This window comes from Cynoglossus semilaevis, chromosome 4 (genome assembly GCF_000523025.1).
Source record: "Cynoglossus semilaevis isolate Cse_v1.0 chromosome 4, Cse_v1.0, whole genome shotgun sequence".
In the NCBI taxonomy this organism is placed as follows: Eukaryota; Metazoa; Chordata; class Actinopteri; order Pleuronectiformes; family Cynoglossidae; genus Cynoglossus; species Cynoglossus semilaevis.
In genome coordinates, this window is record NC_024310.1 from 18,420,158 (window position 1) to 18,441,643 (window position 21,486).

The 21,486-nt window shown below is 39.6% G+C and overlaps 1 protein-coding gene and 1 non-coding gene across 2 annotated transcripts in view; both read right to left on the reverse strand.

The window, feature by feature from the left end:
* Window positions 1–439: 439 nt before the first annotated feature.
* arhgef17 (Rho guanine nucleotide exchange factor (GEF) 17) overlaps window positions 440–21,486 on the reverse strand; it is a 54,815-nt gene continuing 33,768 nt past the window's right edge. Inside the window, exons 3-25 of the mRNA XM_025054868.1 lie at window positions 13,978–14,055; window positions 12,628–12,810; window positions 11,109–11,225; window positions 10,189–10,281; window positions 9,924–10,100; window positions 9,256–9,306; window positions 9,022–9,131; window positions 8,372–8,457; window positions 7,930–8,048; window positions 7,627–7,834; window positions 7,470–7,543; window positions 7,293–7,376; window positions 7,055–7,158; window positions 6,720–6,826; window positions 6,521–6,634; window positions 6,177–6,444; window positions 5,990–6,076; window positions 5,795–5,862; window positions 5,071–5,219; window positions 4,804–4,978; window positions 4,590–4,685; window positions 3,859–4,038; window positions 440–3,643 (exon numbers count right to left, since the gene is read on the reverse strand). Coding sequence (XP_024910636.1) covers window positions 3,432–3,643; window positions 3,859–4,038; window positions 4,590–4,685; window positions 4,804–4,978; window positions 5,071–5,219; window positions 5,795–5,862; window positions 5,990–6,076; window positions 6,177–6,444; window positions 6,521–6,634; window positions 6,720–6,826; window positions 7,055–7,158; window positions 7,293–7,376; window positions 7,470–7,543; window positions 7,627–7,834; window positions 7,930–8,048; window positions 8,372–8,457; window positions 9,022–9,131; window positions 9,256–9,306; window positions 9,924–10,100; window positions 10,189–10,281; window positions 11,109–11,225; window positions 12,628–12,810; window positions 13,978–14,055 — 2,940 coding nt within the window. The 3' untranslated portion in view covers window positions 440–3,431. The remainder of the gene's footprint in view (window positions 3,644–3,858; window positions 4,039–4,589; window positions 4,686–4,803; window positions 4,979–5,070; window positions 5,220–5,794; window positions 5,863–5,989; window positions 6,077–6,176; window positions 6,445–6,520; window positions 6,635–6,719; window positions 6,827–7,054; window positions 7,159–7,292; window positions 7,377–7,469; window positions 7,544–7,626; window positions 7,835–7,929; window positions 8,049–8,371; window positions 8,458–9,021; window positions 9,132–9,255; window positions 9,307–9,923; window positions 10,101–10,188; window positions 10,282–11,108; window positions 11,226–12,627; window positions 12,811–13,977; window positions 14,056–21,486) is intronic.
* trnam-cau (transfer RNA methionine (anticodon CAU)) lies at window positions 11,892–11,964 on the reverse strand. Its single transcript has one exon. It is a non-coding gene; the product is annotated as a tRNA-Met (tRNA).

Genomic DNA, 21,486 nt, shown 5'->3' on the forward strand with positions numbered 1-21,486 from the left:
GGGGCTGGAATGAATTAATTGTTTTTTAGTTATTTTTAATGGAGAAAATTCCATCTAGATATGAGTGAATAGAGACACTAGGGCTGTTTTGGAACGGATTAATCTCGTATCTCATATCATTGTATTAAGGTTTGGTCTTAAAATTAGCCCATTTCCTTGTCCCAGTTTTCAATTATGGCCTACTGTGAATTTGATTTTGACACCCCTGCTCTAGTGGTACTTGTGGAATTTCTTTCAGGATTAAGCACTTGGTTATTAATAGATACTGTTACTATTTTTTAATTTAGAATTTAACTTGAGGATCCCATTGTGTTGTGATGACCATGGAGATGGACCGATTCGGCCTGTATTTCATGATGGTGATAGTGATAGTACTTGAGGAGGCAAATATTGTGTTAAAAAGTGTGCGAACACAGTGGATATGAACCAGCCAGAACAGTATGGCACCAGTGAACTGATTTAATTACAAAGAGAAACCCACAAAGACAAAACATGACTAAGCTAAAGCTGAACCCATAACGTTTGCATGATGTCCACCAGAAATATACAGCGTCTTGACCACGTGTTCCTTCTTCTACCTCTGGATGTCCCTAATATGGTGTTCATCATTAGTTATCTCCTTTTAGAGCAGTCGCAACAGAAACAGCTCTGCTCTGATCTGGTTCCAAAAGAAAATAAGACTTTTTTAAATGAAACATAACCAACAGCACAAGCCAAAGGAAGTCAGAACTGAAAAAAAAAAAATTATAAAAATATGCCATGAAATTCATTGTTGGGAGCAGTATTTACAGAAAAAAAATGCAACATTTACCGATATTTACAACAATACAGACTTTTCACATACAGGCAGTAAGAGGGAGTTTCGTGTCGAATGATTACCGAGGACCCCGAGGTGACAGCGACGTGCTTCGTTCTGGGAGTCATAGTCAGAGTTTACTTAATACATGACCATATGACGCGCCTGCATGCACATCTTTTGGGGGTGACTTCAGGTCAGAGTCTGGTGTCAAAACCAACAATGTAGACATTAGTCGCAACAACAGTTGGACACGGGAATGCATGAGTCAGGAGGAAGGAATTTCTGTGGTTCATTTATGTACATGTCCTGCTGGTCAACTCTGGTAGTGCTGCTCAAAAAAAAAAAAAAAAAAAAAAAGCCTTCCTGCATACGACAGATTTACTTTGACACCATAGATAAACAGTGATTGAAAGGTCAATACGCAGAAATACACACAACATTAAATCACTGCTACCTAATGACATTGTAGAACATTCAGGTTGTTCTTTTTTAGCAGAAGTAAACAAATCTGCTTCACTAATAATTGGAAACAAATAGAACCCAGTTCTGGGCAACATTTCTGTGAAGTGTTTCCAAGAATCCTTGCAATGCGCCTAAGTATACAAATGTTTTTGCGGAACATAGTGCTCCGTACACAACGGAGCAATTTTAATTTCGAACAAGAAGTGGCAGGTGGATCCACCAAACATTTTATATCACAACTTTTGAATGTTTTATTTTTCTCAGACCAGAAAGAACATACAGGATTTATAATTGTTACTGGGTTTTTTTTTCTACCACAAGGATTTAAAAATAATGACAATAATATTCGATATTTTCAAACGCAGCGTGCACAGTGTTTAGCAGCTATCACAATGAGCAGCCCATCCTCTCGTCTATTTGCCTATCTTAACAGTGTGGTTGTTTTCATCCATGTGCAAAAGCTCAGATGTGGAGCACAGATGGCTGCTTAAGGTGCGATGAGGTTTACACTCAGGCTTGGAGGGATCAAGGAAAATCACTGCTTAACCTTAAAAAGTGAGTGAGTTTACATCTGATGACTTTAGTGCATTAGGAAGGAACATGGTACAAGTTTGGGGGTACATTTTGTTTAAGTTTTTAAACTTACAAAAAATTGCTTCGTAAACTCATTTGTGTTTTTGCACTTTCCATGTGGTGTCCTGGAGGATGACAGTGGTCGGATTTTCCGCTCCATATATACATATATACACGTGTGTGTGTGTGTAAAATGGCTTAACTTTAATCTGCAGGCACGTGTAGGAGCTAAACATGTCTAATCCCCGACTTTCAAAATAAAGAATGAAAAGGGTTTGTTTTCTTTGCTCTCACAAAATGAAGTCATGCATTTTGTTTGAAAATCACAGACTTCTCAGTTTGTTTGTTTGTTTTTTTGGCACAATAGCGGCTAAACGTTTGCATTTCAGGAAGTGACATTTTTAACACATTTCCTTAGCCGTGCAGATTTTTAGTCATTTGCAGTCAAAAAAATTTGGTGAAGACAAACTACTTTATTTTATACTGTTGTCACTTTACATTTATTGAACCATAACCCTCCAAAATAAAAGCCCCAGTTTGTACATTAACCCAATCATGAGACTGTTGCCTCTGTCTTACGCTACATCGTCTTCTCCTTTTCTCGTCAAGGCTTCTGTGTCCTTCTACTCAAAAAGAACAGGAAAAAGGTGAAAAGCTACATTTTCTATAAATTAAGTGCTGTAAAAGAAGGCGCTAAAATAAAAAAAACAAACATAAATACTGTACATATCTGCTGTCATTATTTATTATTTCTCTGCTGTAAAAAATCAGCAAAAAGCCCAGTCCACTTTTCTCTCCTGACAGAACAATCAATAAATTGAAATTTCATGGCAAAATTCCCTTAATATCAAAACTCTCAGACATGAAAGGCCTTGTTCAGTCACATGAGGGAGAAACACATGCAGTGCACTCATTTCCACTGCTGTGATCGGTTCACCGCAGCAAATTAGAGAAGCGATTTGATTGGTGGCTGGAGAGGAGGCTCTAAGTTTATATATATAAACAATTCAGAGAGTGAGAGCTGTTCGCTGAAGTATGTAACTCGACGTGTTTGCGTGTAGTTTTACTACAAACATCATAGATATTGCACTTAAGTGATGCTTTGTGTGATTTAGGCAACATCGTCTGACAAGTAGTAGAAACTCTTACATTCTTACCAGGAGGATCTGATCCCAGATCTGTCATTACAGGGTGATCTGGGCAATCACATTTTTAAAAGGGAAAAAACAACAACCACTATTTCATCCTTATGTTGTTAGGACTGCAGACGGTTAGAATTTAGAAGCTTGGTGTCCAAGTCCTGAAGAGTCCTTCAGACGTCATCATCATCATCATCACATTATTCTCATGTGTTGACATGTCAACATTTTCTTTCCATCTCCTCGACTTATGTACTTTCCCACCAGTTCAAATGTCACAGTGAGGACCAAAGCACATTGTCAAAATGAAAACAAAAAGTACACATGAAAGCAGAGTTTGACGCGATCATCTTCATGTGTAGGTTCAGGCCGGAGCCGAACGTCACATTTTGCACATAGAGACTTGTGGACTGAGCATCTTCAGTGGCAAATAAGGCTTTGACCAGGGTTTGATGGTCTTAGACCTTCCACAGTAAAAGATGGTTGGTGCTGTCATCCCGACCCACTGTTTCACTACTGTTAGTCAGTCTGAAGTCCTCGTAACCGTCGCCACCAGAAATGACCAGATGGTTGGTTTTTGGAGGGATGTGAGCCGAAGCTCTCCGACGTATGGAGTCATGCCTTTGGAGGTTTCCGTCCACCGTGCTGCTGCTCTGGCAGTGACTGGACACTAAGACACCAGAAGGAATGGGTTACAGGTCAGTAATTTGAGGACAATTGTGCCTTTTTTTTTTACACACGAAAGGTCTGACATTTTCTCCACTTCTCCACTTCTCCACTTGTTATTATTTCCACACATTTCAGGACATTTATATAAAGAAACCAATATACAGAAAAACAGTTTTTTTTGTCATATTCAGGAATTAAATACATTTAAAAAACCACCTGTAGATTCTGTTGTAGGAGGGAAGTTCATGTCAATCCCCTCTGGCAGTTCGATTGACGTCAAAAATCGAACGTGGCCCGTGTGTCCGTGAGCTGAGCCCATGGGCACCAGGGGTGATTTCAGATTTATTGACCCAGTTCCTGAGCTCACTGCAGGGATAACGAGGGTAAGGACCACCCCTGAGGACAAACACCATGTGTTAAGATGCTTTATTTTTCTTAAACGAAAAATGTCTTGAATAAATTAACCAACACAGGCTTAAGCATTGTATGTGTTTTTCAATCCAATATTAACTTACTTATTTTATATTAATTATTAGAAGAATTAGAATTAATTAGAACTGAAAGAATCATGCAAAAGCTTTTCAGAAAAGGTATGCCAAGTTTAGGAAATATGACAAAATTATAAAAAAAAAAAGACAAAATAAAAATTATAATAAATCTACACAGCACCGCTTTAAATGTAATGCTGCAGATTAAAAAAATATATATAAAGAACAATGCAAATAATTATTAAAATAAAAAATTGCACATATATTGCATCAATTGTACCCAGAAAACTGTAGCAACAGTTAACAAATTATCCAAAGAAAATCAGATTATTGCAAAATTAAAAAAACAGAGCAAAATGCTGCACAGTCAAGATCATTAGGCAAAACTGCTTGTTTTGATATTTATTTTATATAGTAAAAATAAATCTTTTTGTTATATTTTATTTTTATTTTTTTTACCTGCACTTGTTCCGATCCACAGTAAATCTTTACAGGCCAGCAGTGCTGTGATTCTCAGACAGGCAGCTTTGTGTTGTCTGATGATGGCGTCTGCACCTGAGTGGAAGGAAAACCATGCGGCTCAGATATTCGTGTTAGATACAGTACATTTGTAGTGAATTAACATCTCCCTCTACAGTCAACGCGGCCTCCGCCTCAGGTCATGTGTATTTACCTGCCAGCATCTTGTGCACAGCCGGAGCCACATCCACCTCTGTCAGCGTCTCCCAGGTCTGAGCGTGGTACAGTCTCACCTGGGCACTGCCCTGCAAAGCCAACCACACGCCCTGACCGTAGACCACCATGCACGTCACACACCGACTGCTGTCGCTGCCCACCTGGAACCAGTGCTGCAGGAGAAGACGGCAGAAAATATTCCAGGGACAATGTGTTACAAATAAAAACTTTGTAGCATTTTTACCATCGTTTTTAAGATTCTCACCTCCTGTACCAGTGTAGCTGTATTGAGGATGAGAACTCTATTCTGTGAGCCACACCACAGCTTCCCTGCTACAGGAACCATTTTGGTGACAGGACTACTGGGGGAGCCCAGAACTAAGGTTTGTGATGACTGAGGGTCCCAGAAACTGCCTGCAATCAAGGATGACATCAGCAAAGGGTTAAAGACATGTACAGTAGAGAGAAAACAGGAAGATTTTTAATTTTATGTCAAAGTCACCCAGTAATACCTTGAGATACGAGGGTCTCGACGTACGATTATTCAGAGATACGAGCAAGCCTTCGAGCAAGTTTTTGCTTTGAGATACGAGTAAAGATTTGACATACGAGCACGCTTACAGATGCCGACGCTAGTCATCCGTACGATTATTCAGAGATACGAGCAAGCCTTCGAGCAAGTTTTTGCTTTGAGATACGAGTAAAGATTTGACATACGAGCACGCTTACAGATGCTGACGCTAGTCATCTGAAAAGTAGCTCCCAAGCCAACAAAGTGTAGACACCCATGATCTATAGCAATTAAAACATGTTTTTCCATTGTTATTAGCACTAATAAGGTAGTTTTTTAGAGGGCCGGAACAGATTTTTTTTTTTTCTGTTATTTCTTATGGGAAAAAATGATTTGCGATATCTTGTATCTCAAGGTATAACTGTATTTGGACCTCTCTCGTGTGTTTGGATTAAACCACGTGAACCCTTCAGCTCACCTGCCTCCCTCTGGTAAACAATCACTTCTCCATTGGCTAAGGACACAAACACTTTGTTGTCCAAATATCTAGACAAGACAAAAACACACGGATTAGATGAACCACAAAGCTACAATTTTGCTTTTGTTGTCTCTTGTTTTTTTTGGGGTTTTTTTTTTACAAAGTATTTACAAAATCCAGAAATAATGGACTCACAGAATACAGAGGATGGAAGCAGAGTGCTGCATCTTCATGCTGTTTTTGCGGTTGCGAATGTTGTCTGAGGACTGGTACACGTGGATGCTAACAGAAACAGAAATGAAGAGGAACCAGGGATTAGTAAAAAGACAGTCCTGTCAACAGAACCAAAAACTTTCTCCACGTGTGTCTGTGCGTCACACACCATCCGTCCTCTGTCCCCAGCCACACTGAGCTCTGGTAGGCCTCGGGGTCGATGCTGAGCAGATCCTCCAGACTCGCCCTGGTGAAGGAACCGCGGGAGGATCTGCGCATGGCACGGCCATCCATAGGGCTCTCAGCCTGGGTACGACTTCCTCCTCCAACCCCCAGGACTCTTGGAGGTCCGTAGGAACCTGCCACTGGGAATTCCTGCTCCTCTTCACTGCTGGTGGTCTCTGCAGCCATTTCCTTGGAGCTGGGGCCTTCGTCATCTTAACAGGAAAAAAGAGCCAAGTTATGGAGTGTCGGGGTGAAGAAGTAAATGAGGTGATTGGATTTTTAACTCACTTCCGTAGCTGGATGAGATGGTGGAGTGACTGGCCTGACTCTGTAGGGTGGAGGAAGGGCTGGGAGAATCTTCATCATCTGTGTCATCGCTGTCAAATGGAACCAGCTTCGCCCCTGTTCAAAATCAGCAGACGGTAAATGGATCAAGTTTCTGAAAATATGATTCTGCCAAATCTGAAAATTATAAATACAAACAAACCTGTAGGTTGTTCTGTCATTTCCAGCGAGGAATGAGAGATAGATATGTGGAGTTGCTGACCAGGGGGTCTGGACGGAGGGACGACTGCGGACTCTGATACACGCTCTCTGAGGTGGCAGAACAGACACACCATAAAGTCAGTTTGAAATGCTGAACCTGAGCATCTGAATGACCTGGAGTCACACACAGAATCACAGGAGAGGATCCAGGACTCTTACGATCGGCGTTCCAAGAACATTCCTGGCAGAAACCTCTCACTACATTCTTTGGGGGAATAAGAAAGTCCAGATTCAATTCCCTGTTTTACTGCAGGAGCTCGTGGTGCATTTACTGACCTTCCCTTAAGTCCTGGCACGGCAGCAATGCAGATGATCCTGGCTGAGCAGACGGCGATGCAGGCCTCCACTGTAGGCTCATCTTTGATGTTCAGCAGACAGACCTGCAGAGGAAACACCGCCGGTCAATCAGTCAATCAGTGTCGACCCTACGACCCTGACCACGTCTGTGGTCAGTGTTAATTTTCACTTCAGGTTCATTATGATAATGACATGATTGAGACACAGTTTTCCTCACCTGTCCTACATATCCGTCACTGTTACACACCCACACTTCACAACCGCTGTCAGGGCAGCTGTGGCTGGGGGAGGCACAGGAAAACTGCAGGGGAAAAGATTTTATTTTTCAAAATAAAAGCCCAAAAATGTGTGCATAAATTAAATATGAAAATCAGGCAGTTCCTGTTACTCTCACCTGCATGCCGCTCCGTGTCTTCATTATCGGAATTGCCTTCAGAAACTCCGGGTCCCACTGGTCCTTGTTCATTGCTGAAGGAGTTAAAAAAAAGGGAATTATTTGAAAACTTTTTTTAAAATATATTTTATTTCAACCGCAGCTCTGTTTCACTCACCGAGCTTCTTCTTGGCATCTTCAAAAGTCTGTTCAAAGTTAGAGCGAGCATCCGGGGAGCTGAACTCAAAGACGAAGCTGCTCTCGGCGGAGGCCGTCGTGAACTCCAGCTTCGTGGGCAGGAAGGTCATGCTGAAGGCCAGAGACTGTTTCTCTGTGAGCTCCCTGTGCACAGACGCTGTCAGATCTTTGATGACCTCATCCAGAGACTGGAGGAGGAACCAACAAAAAAGAACCTTTAAACTGAAGCATGTGGAACACGGGTTTTGTTGTGCGCCCTCTGTTAGAAATGCTCGGCTGATACCTGGTGTGGGAAGCTGAGGGTCTCGGACAGCTTGCTGATCTGACCCAGCATGCTCAGATCTTCGTCCAGTCGACTTATCGTCTTCTGGATGCTCTCCTTGTTTGCTGCCTGCGCGGTGCCTTTGGGGTGGAAGAGGTGAGAGAAGCATTTACGACCAGTCAGTCAGAAAGATCTGAGACAGATGTTCTTCATTCGAAAAGCTTTGACAAATTTTATCTTCATCTTTGTCCTTTGTCAAGCGTTAAACCGTGCTACATTTAATTAGATCAGGTTTTTCAAACTCAAAACAACTTTGAAATCTGCACAAATCTATCTACAAACCTGTAAAAATGATTATAAATATGGGAATCATACGAATCATTTCAGCTCTTAGACACAATACACAACTAAAGGCTAGAGATATAAATTCCCTTTAGAGGATTGCTAAAAAACAGATTCTTACTTTTCACCACCTCCACATCCTCCAGAGGAAGTTTCCACAAGAATTTGTATTTACTGGATGTGTCGATGACGCTGGCAGCAGAGTATCTGAGGAGAAGAAATAAGAGAACAAGGAAACATGAAATTAAAATACTGTAATAATAAAAACATACATATTAAGTTAATCAGAGTAAATTCAGTAAAGAGTAAGAGTAACTGTCCCAAATGTTTTTATGAAAAAAGCAATTTAGATCATTGTTTATAAGAGTCAAATGTATTTATTTGTTTTTATTATAATTATTTGTGCAACTGTGGGGAAAAAAAAACTCCCAAGGGACTGTCAATATGCACCAAAATAGACCAAACTATTGGACATTGTTGGGGTGGTCAATAAATATATAATATATGATTGTGGATAATGTAACTTTTAAGCCATTTTGGTTTAAAAATTTAAAAACAAACTTTGAGAGCAGCAACTCTAGGGACCGTACATGGATAAAAAAATAAATAAAATAAATGTGTATATATATATATTATTTGGTTTACAATGATATCCACTGAGTAAAAAGAACACATTCCATTTTTGTTTTGTTCACCAAATTCATTAAACACCCCACTAGGGGTCATATTGTTGTGTTATGATAAGTAAGTGTGGTGTGTGTGTTTACGTACAGGCTCATGGAGCTGCGTCTTAAAGAACCAGATTTCCTCTTCAGGGTGGTGCAGATGATCAGATCGCTGAAGAGAAAGAGGGAACGGTCCTTCTTTCCGCCCACTGTCTTCTACAGAGGAAAACCCACAGAAAGAGAACGCGCGCTAAACATTTTAACATCGTAAGGTAGGAATAACAGGGTGTTATTTTTCACCAGATGTCACCGGGTAAACAGACAGAATGTGTTTTCTTACCGCCTCCATGACCATTTCCTGCCTCAGGAACTTCCTCTGAGGATTCAGTATCTAACACAGACAAAGAGGAAAATGGGAAAAAATGTTTTAATACTGTAATATGTTTTTCTTCTGTTCTTAGCTTAAACTTCTGATAAAAAGCAAGAGGAGAAGCTCATTTTTATAAACTAACAATTTTACACCGACACATTAATAATGATTAAATAAATATCTGGCTGTCAGAATGATCGTGTAAGTCACATTTATTAATTTAGGGAAATAATCAGATTTCATAAGTTAAATGATGTGCACTGTATATAGAATATTCCACCGTCCATCTACCTAATGTTGTGTTAATACAGTTGTCCTTCAAACACAAAAAATGAAATTAAAATAAAATTAAAATAAATATTGGGGTTTTTTTGGTCATATTTAGGAATGTTGTTGTTCTTATTAGTCAAGATTATTACCATCCTGGTTAACTGTGATTATTCCAAAAGCTGGTTGGTGATTAATTAGATTAAAAGTTCTACTAATCACGTATAAATGTCAGACATCTGTCAAAACAATCAAAACAAAACATTACAGCATCTTGTGATGCTCGAATGTTCACATGTTCGACACAACCTTTCAGGATTTCCCTTTTAAAAACACACATTTACTAAAAACATCGATCACAATCATCTCACATGTTCAATGCCTTCTATATGAGCCTCGATCTCCTGGATGACCCTGGTCTCTCTCTCCGCCTCCTCGGCCGAGCGACGGCCCTTGTTGATCTTCTCGGCCAATCGCTTGATGTCCCTCTGTGCATCCAGCAGGAAGGAGTGGTCCGGGTGGTCGTCCGCAGTGTGCTTCAGCAGGTCCTGCATCCACCCAAACCCTCTGTGTGTTAATGTCGTGCACCCCACAGGTAATATCACACCAGTATGGCTACATATACAAATCTGTCACCTTGACCAGCAGCTCATATCGAGGAATCCTCTGCACAGGCTTTATCATCAGGTCACCCAGACCTTGTTTCTCTTTGTTCTCACGCATATTTTGCTGTATTGAGTGAAAGACAAAATTCGTAAAAAAAAAAAAGAAACAGCGTGAGAAAACAACTGAAATTATGTTGCGAGCTACGACAAACTACTGAAGAGAGCCAAGTTTGCAATTCACTTTTTGGCCACCAGAGGCCAAAGTTGTTCCACAGTGAACCACTTGGCTTCGGCCTTGTATGCGATTGTAAACTGAGACCAGGGTGAGGACATGACAAGGTTTTGCGGTGCCTGATTACATTTTTGAATCTTGTCTGTGCAGCCAGTTAGTCCTGTTCTTCCTTTAACCACAGCGTCATAGTGCAACGCAGTAGTGGTCACACAAACGTAACTGGACGCACTATTGTAGCAGGATGTAACAGAATGACATGTTTATACATTTAATTTTATATGTCACATGTTAATGACAAAAGAACAAATGTGGTTTTATTGCTGATAAAAAATAAAAATAAATCTGTTTTACAGGTTAGAACCCTCTAGCCTTATGAGTTCCTTTTAATGTAAATCTTTTTTTATAGCCCAACAAAAGAACAACCAAAAATGTATGTGCTATAACATAGTGTATACATCGCTGATACTACAAAGCCTGCCAGTATTTAGTGGCTATATAATGGTGGCCCAGCTCTAATATAATTACACTCTAAATATAATTACTCCAACGGCCAGATTTGGCCCGCGAGCCTGAGTTTGACACCTGTGACATAGGGGATAACTTCATACTTTAGCACATACTGATACGGCCAGAGTTCTCCTGCTCTTAAAGGACATGTGTGTTCTAAAGTCATAAACTTGAAACTCGTTTCTATATCAAATCCAAAGTCCAACACTCACCTCCAGAAATTTGTGAAACGCAGGTTTGGCCTCCTTTGCAATCCTCACTGCATCTTTGGCATTGAGAAAGTTGTCTATGTAGGCTGAATACATGTTTGCGATGTTCTCTTTGGAGAACTGTACAAAAGAGGAAGACAAAATAGAGCATTAAAATTTCTTATTATTATTCACAATTATTAAAATAAGAAAAGACGGAATCAAAAGACTGCGGTGCTCATTACACATTGCAGGACATCCTCCAGAGTTTTATAACATGATTTTTTTTTTTTTTTTTACAGTCACTTAAATTTCAAAGAGCAGAAAAACTGTTAGAAAAGTATTCACTTAAATTTCAAAGAGCAGAAAAACAGTTAGAAAAGTATGTGAAAATGTGAAACTTTATTCCTACATACTAATAGAAAATAATATGTACTGCTCTAGGATCAATCTAATAATAAAAAACCGAATACAAGAATAAAAATCCCCAAATTTTCCAGCCAAAAAAACTATACTGCATTAGACTTTTTTTAAACATCTTTCCCATAGATGGACTGGAACCTTTCCCTTCCACTTCAAAATTAAAGTACCTAACTTTGTTCTAGAGGACGACAGCCAAATTCATACTGTATGCCAGTGATTAGTCAGTTTCCTGATTCAGTTCTTCTGGATGACTGTTCTGTGCTAGGTGACTAAGAGTTCTATTGTACGAGAGTGTGCTTTTAAAGGAAAGCGCCAGGCGCACACACGCCAAACAATTGCTTCTATCCGAGTATTTATACAAAAAAAAAGAAGAAAAAAAATCGCTGCCCCGTGTGAGGCTCGAACTCACGACCTTCAGATTATGAGACTGACGCGCTGCCTACTGCGCCAACGAGGCCTGTGCGGAGCTGCGCTCCAGCGGTTTTAAATGCTACAGCAAGGGAGCGGGTGATGGGCTGAAGCTGAGTCACAGTTCAGAGCAGAGTGCTCTCAACATGTACAACAATTAGTGCTGATATTTTTGGAAACCACTTGTTTGACGTAAAACATTTGTTATAATTAACTTTTTAAACCTCATAATGCATTTCTGACAAGTTATTGTGCTACCTGACTTTTGGGTCAATTCTTAACTGTTCATTTGCTCAGACTGCGTAAAATTTAAGCTGACAGGGGGAAACAAATCCCCTCTTTCTCTTCCTCAAGGAGCCCAAACTTACATTTAGCTCAACACAAACATTGCAGAAAAAAAAAGTTCCTGAAAGTCTAAGCGAGCAGCCCACAGCGTGGGGGTCATGGGAAACGTTTAAACAGGTCGCAAAGAGGTCAGTGGGAAAACAAAATATCACAAAATATGTGTAGCCAAGTATAGATCATCGCTTAATAAAACACTTCTATTCAGATTATATTAAAGCTCTTACCTAAGGTAAAATATTTTAAGAAGGTTTTCATCCAAGAGGTGCAACTTTAACATCGAAATACTGACATCAGAAAGAACATTCTCTTTTTCGGCCAACAGACAATGAAGTCAGAATACAGAAACTCTTCAAATCTGTGTACTCACTGATTGGATCAGGAGGTGCCCGACTGTTTGCTTGTCGTGCCATTGGTTGACGCAGCCAACGACTAGCTCCAGGAAATGCTCGTGATGTTCCAGAATCTCTGGGATCTGATAAAACATCTCGTCCACCAGAAGAGGGTCCACTATGGAGCCGCCGTCTGCCTGCTTGAGAGGACGCATGTAGCCCTGAAGAGACAAGAGTCAATTAATTATTTACATTAATGCAAAGAAAAAAAAAAGTTTTTCCAGTACAATACAAGAACTACAAGGAAAACCAACGTACTTGATATGATATAAATCATGAGTTAACTGTCTTTAAAACCAACAGTAGAAAAAATATATATCAGGCTTTGTTAAAAAATGGACAAAGTCTTAACTTTTGATGCACCATTTTGAGAATATTTTTGCTAACGACAACTAATACTCTTACCAGTTACGTTACCAGAACCATGGTACAGTAGTCTCTTACAGTAAGTGAGAGTTGGTTGAAAAGAACAGTCCTAAAGTGGTCTGTCCACATCTTACACTCTCCTTTAGGGATTTGCATATTCATTAAAGTCCTCGTGGTAACACTTTTTTTCTCCTCTGTGTAGCCATGGAAACTCCAGGCCAGGATAATTCCTCGTTCACGGCGAGCGTGCGCGCATGCTTATGCATCGGCAGACACCCACACACATTGATTGATGACATGTTATACAGCAATGCTTGGTAATGAGTATGTGTGAGAGGTCGTTTGTGTAGATGTGGCTGATGACTGTAGGATGTGATGAAGTTAGCAGATTAGCCTAACTGGAGTTATCAGACTTATAAGATTACCTAACACATTTTGTGAAAGAATTTGCCAGGAAAGGTTTATTTATTAAAAGCAGTGCAGCCCACCATTTGCAGGTGTCAAGCTCATTTTGGTTCACGGGCCGCATACAAACTAATTAGATGTCAAGTGGGCCGGACCAGTACAATCATATCATAAATAACTATAAATAATAATATTAGATATGTGTCATTTATTCACATTTTAATGAGATATAATTTTACAAAACATATCCTTAACATGAAGTGTTTGCGTATTTTTTCAAAATTCATCAAGCGGGCTGGATTAAATCCCCTAGTGGGCCGGTTTTGGCCCACGGGCCATATTTTTGACAGCACTTTTTTTTTTACTTTACTTTGTCTGTATTCCTGCTTCTATGTATTACTTTCAGCATACTTTACTAATGAACTAATGTATCATTATTTTTTTTATTATTACTTGTTGTTAATAAACATAACAATAACGATAATAATACTAATATTGATGACAATGAATGTGTGAATTGTTTCAAACAGTGAATATTTCGTGTGTTTTTTTTTTACCTGAACAAGAGTGCGTAACGACTCCACATATGACTGCTCTGTGTCCAGGAGGGTCATCATTACATGTTTCCTCATGTCCTGCGGAGAAATAGGTGAACGGCAACATTAGAAACTGACTTTATATTCTGTCTAAAGTTACGTGGGTTCAACAAATGCTCACAACAATAAACACATGTAAAAATCACCAAAATGCTTGAATTTATTAGCCATGGCCTTAATGTCTCTTATGTCTCTGCACAAGCATTTATGACGAAGAAATCATATATATATATATATAAATTAAAACAAAAATAAAGAACAGAAGCAGAAAATATTGGGGAAAAAAAGTATTACAAAGTCCAGAATAGAATAAAGACACATTTATATTTATTGCTACATTTTCAAAAGTCTTCCATATCCAGAAATGTGATCAATCTACAGAGGTATCGTTCCTATTGGAGATGATGAAGACAAAATCATATTCATATCCCTCGAGTCCTGTGAGATTTTATAGTGCCACATAACTTGACTTATAAATATCAAATGGAGCCACAGGCAAAACTCTGTGGTACATCTCTCTCTCTCTTTCATTCTCTTTCTCTCCTGAGGTCTTTGCCAGTGCCACTGTGCCCTATAAATAACCATGACAATAACTTCCCAGAAAGGCCATGTTCAGTGTTTGGTATCCAGAGGGATCCCACAGGCAAGTTAAGTGGTGCTGTTTAGAGGGAGGAGTGAGTGTTCAAGAGAGGGAGGGGAGAGAGAGAGAGAGAGAGAGCATGAAAGTAATTACTGGTGGTAAATAGAGTGAACAGACAAGCATGTAATTTTTGGGCTGCTGCTACTGCTTTCTAATAGTGAATCTTACTTCCTACGTCTGAACTTCATTTGTTAGAGTTGCAGATCTACTTTTCAATTACAAAAAAAGCCCATTGAGAATTTGCCTAAGCTTAAGAATCAAACAACCTAGAAACATCGGTTGTGACCCTCTATTAAACCATTATGTCAGGTCCCAACAGTAGAAGCCAAAATGGCATTTTCTGTATTCTGTTATTTCACATAATAATGTCAGTTTCAAGACCCTTTCAGTTGGTAATGATATGTTGCACAGTTCTTATAAATAAAGGATCATTGTATTTGGTCATAATTTGTCTGCAGATCTTTTTTTTTTTAAGTATCTTTAACAAATAATTGAGTATCATATTGTGAGTTGATTGATCATTACATCCCTACAGTGTAATGTACTGCAGTCAGGCACACAGACACACACATATTGGCAGCAGTCCTTTGGACTACTACTATGCTACTATGTTAACCAGACCAACATTCTTCCTCTAACCTCATGTCTAATGTTACACTCACTCCAAACCACATATTCAAGCCACTTTTCACTTCATCACAAATTTAACCAGACTGCCGTAATTACGTTTTGCCTCATAACTACCAGGCCTAGGAAAAAGTTAGCAATCTTGCCAAAACTGATCCACGCACACACACTGCAAATTAAACCTTATTACAAATGTTCAATTCGATAGATGAGTTCCATTTCTTTCTCATGTGCACTTAATTAACCTTGTTGGCTCACATGCTCTAAACCCCAAATTTGTTTTTCCTACAACTGCAATACTGCATACTTAAGGAAGCAGACTTGGGTCTGAAAGGCTTCAGGTTTGATTCTATCAGCTGCCAAGTTACCACTAAGGTGCTCTGACCATGGCTCCGTCCCCACTCACTGCTCCCCGAGCAGCTTAAAGCTGCCCACTGTTCATTTTGGTGATGGGTGAAAAACTGAGGTCACATTTGGTTGTGTGTGCAGTGGTGTGTTGTGTCACAATGACAAATAGTTCACTTTCCTACTTTCCTAATAATAAATTAACATATTTCATAATAAGTTGGTTTCTTACTAAAAGTTTAAAAAGTTTGAATCTCAGCCACTGTTCGTTTTATTGTTCACTGTCACAGAACAGTCACAGAACAGCAAGTCTCTTCAAACCAGGAAACCGGCCTTGAACTGCGTATATGTAGCAACGTTAGCTTTTTCAAGCAAAGTGGGACCAGAGGACCTTGAGGTCTTTCCCTCTTGTGCAATGGTTTAACTGTTAATGTCAGGAAGAACTAATCGATTACTTTGTCAAATACACTGTAGGTTAAGCAAACAGAATAATGGAGGTGTAACATCATTGTAGCAGAAGTTCATCAGATGTATGCACATATAAATATATATATATATATATATATATTTATATATATAGTGTATATTTATAGTTTGTATATATAATTTTGTTTAATCTAAAGAAGAGGTTGAGAACCAGTAAACTCCAATGGTAACGGTGGTTCATGTTGATTATGAACAAATAAAAAGTGTAAGCCAATAACCTTAGACCTTTTCCGTGTCAAACCCATGGCCCGTGGGCCTGAATGCAGTCCACCAAGTCATTATGTTTGAAAGTTTGATTTGACACAGAGCAATGTCATATCTATATGTATATACTGTATATATATATATATATACATATATATATACACATATACATACATATATACATATATACACATATACACATATATATACATATACATACACATATATATATACCTTTGTTGGCTGGTGATATATGTACAGTATATATACAGTATAGCAAAGACACCTAAAGAGTCCACTTTTGAAAGTGTTATGTCAAAGTAGTGCAGTGTTAGCCGTTTATTTATTGTGGTGGAAGCAAAGAAGTAATCATCTTCAATTAAAATACCTTAGAAGAGAAGTTATTTGGTCATTTCCTGCATGTTATTATCCAAAATGTTAACATTTATGAGCCTTAATATTCAACAGTTTTTTTATATTTTACTTGTTTGGACCAGACATTACAAAGATGTCTCATCTGTACTCACTGAAGAACCATAAAGAGATTATCTTAACTTAACCAACACCAGCAGCCACGACATTCAAACGTCCCAAACCCTTACCCCTAGACAAATACTGGAGTGTCTTTACTTCCTTTTTAACACAGGAACACACTGCTCCTCAGCTTAAAGAAGCCCTGCTGTGGTTTCCCTGAGGAGAATTTGATGATGCTTCACAGAAAGAGCGGAAGTTATGTCGTCGCAGCAGAGGGCTCATACAGTGTGATAATGTGTTGTTTTTTTCCCCTATCTGTTTTCATACTTTATATCCATATTAGTTCTGTCCCACGCAAGCGGCACACACCTTCGTCACTGTGTTGTGTCAAAGCCCGACCGGCACATGTTGTTTTCGTTGCCGCTGCTTAATGTACTGCATGAAAACATGTTCATTGTGTGGCCCAAGTGTGTCAGCGCAGCAATAAGTGCCGCACCTGCTCCTCCTGCTGCTTGCATTGTAAACAAATGCATTTGACCTGGTTTAAAAAAAAAAAAAAAAATGAAATAACAGCACGGTGGAGGAAACTGAATCAGAAAATAAAAAGCGGATGTGAAAAGGTAAAACCTTAAGAGTGTCTTCAAAGCTCTGAACCAGAGTGTGAAACATGGTGTGTGAGGCTAAGAGCTGTACAGCGTGTTCTCCTGTGTGTAGCGCCTCACAATGCTGTGGACACAGGGGGTTGGTGAAGTATGCTATTCAACACAACGGAGGCTAAACATTAGAGCAGAATCAACATACAGCGGTTTCACAGGACCAGTGGTTTTACCAGGACATCATCAGTGGTCACTGGGTTTATATCAGCACCATAATGACTGGATGTAATCACCACAAGTGGCAATCAGACAGCTTTTAGCCTGTTAGCGCTTGGCAGGTTAAAAAGAAACTGTGTTAGCAAACACGCTAGCACGGAGTAATGTATAGCACAATTTCACACATTTAGCACTTTGTCAAGTTGCTATTTGTTCCTGTGGCTTATTGGACTACAGATACGTCAACCATTCAGGGACAACTGCTAAACTACATGACTGTTTGTATTACTTGTTAAATAATTATCGTATAAACAAATGTCAGCTGTCTCAACTCAGTTACCAGTGGGTTAAAATCCACTCTATGTGCCCTCTGCTGGACAGGTGTGATCAGCTTACACCTATCACACAGTTATAAACCTTACAAATATTTTCATTAGATTCTACATTAAACAACCATCAACCATTAATGTTTTTCTCCTTTTTTTTCTCTTCAAATGTGTTTAGAAAATGAAACATCGCATGATGATAAAAATTACCTTTTGAGCTAAAGTTAGCTAAAGAGCCATTGAGCAGTAAGTGACCCTCTAATCCTCCCCACCTCCATGTCTCCCCCACGCAAAATATAACCCAGGCTACAGCTGTAGGTTGGACACCACTGACCCTCCCTAATGTGATCACCATGTTGTCAAAACTTTCTTCTTGTTTTATTGTGGCAAATCAAGTTTGGTCTTTTATTATTTCTACTCCTTCATTTCCAGACCAATTCCCTCTTTTTTTGTGGCGACATTAAAGTTCCATTTCAGCTCAACACAAAAGCCGAAGCGAATGTCTCTCTGTCCTTTTCATGTCCCACGGTGTCTGTTGTACGTAACTGTGAGGGATACATTTTTGGTGTTTACCAGTAAATGGTAGAAAAATCCATGCAGTTGAACTGTACTTCAAATTCCTGTTATGTTCCTCTTACTCCATTTTTCTCTCCAATCATGGTCGCAGCAATGTCCCAGCCACAGCTGTCTTCAATTTTAGCCAACAAAGGGACCATGCAGGGGCAAGGGCATTAGTTTGACTTGGGAATAAAAAAATCCCTTCCTGCACTTATAATGTCATGGATTTCCTGTTTGTGTTGATACAAACATATTCATGCCGTTTGGTTTTACAATCGTCTCAAAATCTTTGATAAATGTTTAATTTGTATAATATGTATAATCAAATGTACAAAATTATATATAATGTATATGTTTTTCATAACTGTCGACAACTATTTCCCTATTGTGGGATAGTGAGAAAAGGTAATAAATGAAGTACTTTTTAACAGATGTACAAACTTGTTTTAGATTTTAATTCTTGAATGTTAATACAGTAATCCGTTCGCGGTAGTTGCGTCCCAAGACCCGCCGCAAAATGGGAAAAATCACGAAGCATTTGCGAGATAGTTTTATATTATTTACATATATATTTACCTTTTACTAACCTCCACACTGTTATCAACCCTCCCTTGACTGTATTACCCTCTCCCACACAATTATACGCAAAGTAGAGTTGCATAATGGCGACGCAGAGCGAAGTGAACGAGAGATTGGCCGACAGACGAGGGGAGATGCTGAGAGATGCTACGATGCGTGAGCCAATCAGGTTGAGGAACAGAAGACCATGCTCAATTAGCCAGTAGTACAGCGAGTACGCATCGTATTAGCCAATGGTATGCTGTGTACGACCTCGTTTAGGTAAACAAGGCTACCAGCGATAGTTCGCAAATGCACTTATCTCAATTTCAAAACGGGAATCCACATTTTTAAAGCCAAAAAAAAAGATATAAATATTCTCATTTTGAGAATATCTGCTGGAGCTGCTAACATTTGTGCGACTGTATTGTACTTTTGCAATGACATGCTCTCTTTTTTTCTATTCTATAATTATACATTGGCCTGCAGGTTTTAACGTGATCAAATTTGGATCGCTCCTTCAACCCCAGCTACTCTTGCTTATTTCCCCCAGGTAGAGCCTATGGAACACCCAGCTGCCGTAGGGCAAAGGTAAACAGTCGGAGCGTCGAAGAGCACATACTGCTGTAGAATTTGTTTTCTTTCAAATGATTCTCGATAGGAATCTCACATTGGCACAAAGTTATTTAATAAAAGCTCCCGAAACACAGGCCGCTCCTCTCATCATCTCTTTGCTGTCGTCACACCTCTCCCCCGCTGCTGCTGCTGCTCACTGACTGACTGTAACCCCTGGCAACTGCCGGGCGAAAGCAGCAACAAGCAGCCCCTCAGTGTGAGGAGAAAGCTTCCTCGTCACCTCCTCTGTGTCTCTCTTAAGGTTATTTGCACCTTGATTTTGAGTCAGTGGCTCAGTCAATAAAGTCCTGTCCTTGGCTATGTCCTCCGTCTCATGTAATTCTGGCACACAGATCTGACAACTGTGTGCAGTATTAAGACGTCAGACGTCAGGTTGCTCTGACATACTGTGCGGAGACAATAACCATTTTGCAGGCACACGAACACACGCCGTGATCTGCTCCTCCATTATCTCCCTTCTACATCTTTTCGTTCTGGCAATTTATCTGTGTGATAAACGTGCTGAAAAAGGCGAGAGGAAATTTATATCGCCATCTACTTATATATATTTTTTTTCTTTAAACATGTAATCTCTTTATACCCTCTGAACGTAGCCTCCAAACTCCCCCTGAGCTTTCCCTCTAATCTTGTCAATTCTTCCCTCCTCTATCTTGCCAACTCCAAAATATCAGTTTCTCCATCTCTCCTCCTCCTGTCGTTTAGATGGAGCCGCTGTCTCCAACCGTACATCACTGAAGGTCACGCCACCATTTTACAAAACCGCCCTTTCACACCGGCTGCTGTTCTCCTGTCACACACCGTCACCGATTTTTACTGCCACCTACTTGGTTCTGCCTACACCGTGTGCTATAAATGGTCAATTCCAGGCATTTAAACCCGTCAACCTTTGCTCCTGTTACTCCTGGCACCTTCAGGGCTTCACTTCCCCCCCCCCCTGTCCTCTCCTTACTCCTGGCACCTTCAGGGCTTCACTTTTCTTTCCCCCCTGTCCTCTCCCGCGCAGACCTCCAACTCTTTAGTCTCCTGTTTAACCCAATTCTACAGATAGAAGACAATGTCATCTGCATATATAATGATCAACCTGTCTATCAACACAACATTACAGTATCCATGACGTAGCACCACAACTAGTCAACCACACTAAAGACACATATTATTTTGAATGGGTTAAAGATTATAATGAATCATGATTGGTATTCCACATCTCATTTAATAACAATGATAACATGTCATATTAATTCATTCTAATTTAATAACAACTGTGAAAAGAAATAGGAAGTGCAGGACAGACTAGGAGAAAAAACATGCCTGATTGGTTGTGTCTTTGTGTTTTACTTTCACTCTTAAAGTACTTAAAGTGGATAAAAAGGTGTGTTTTTGTTTATTAAATGCATTTGTCGACAACTGTATCTCCTCGTGTTAAGCATAACATTAGATGCTGCAGTTCTGATAAAGTAAAATATATATGTGTGTCACTACATGTTCGGAGAACTTGCAACTGCTCAAATGTATTCGCTTGCATATGCTTACATACATACAAATACACTTTAATCCCTGCGGTGTGGATTAAGACGCCGGTGTTAAGATTAGCCGAATTGTAGGCAGCGCGAATGAGTGAGTGAGCGAGTGCATACAAGTGTGGACCTAATCCGCAGCATGTTTGTTGTTTTCTGCTCCGACCTCGACACACGTGCTGCGGCTGGAGGTTTACATGCAAAAAAAAAAAAAAAAAAAAGCAAACCTCAACTAGAGCGAAATGAGAGAAATTCTTCTTGGATGCCGGGAGTCCAAATACGGCACAGTG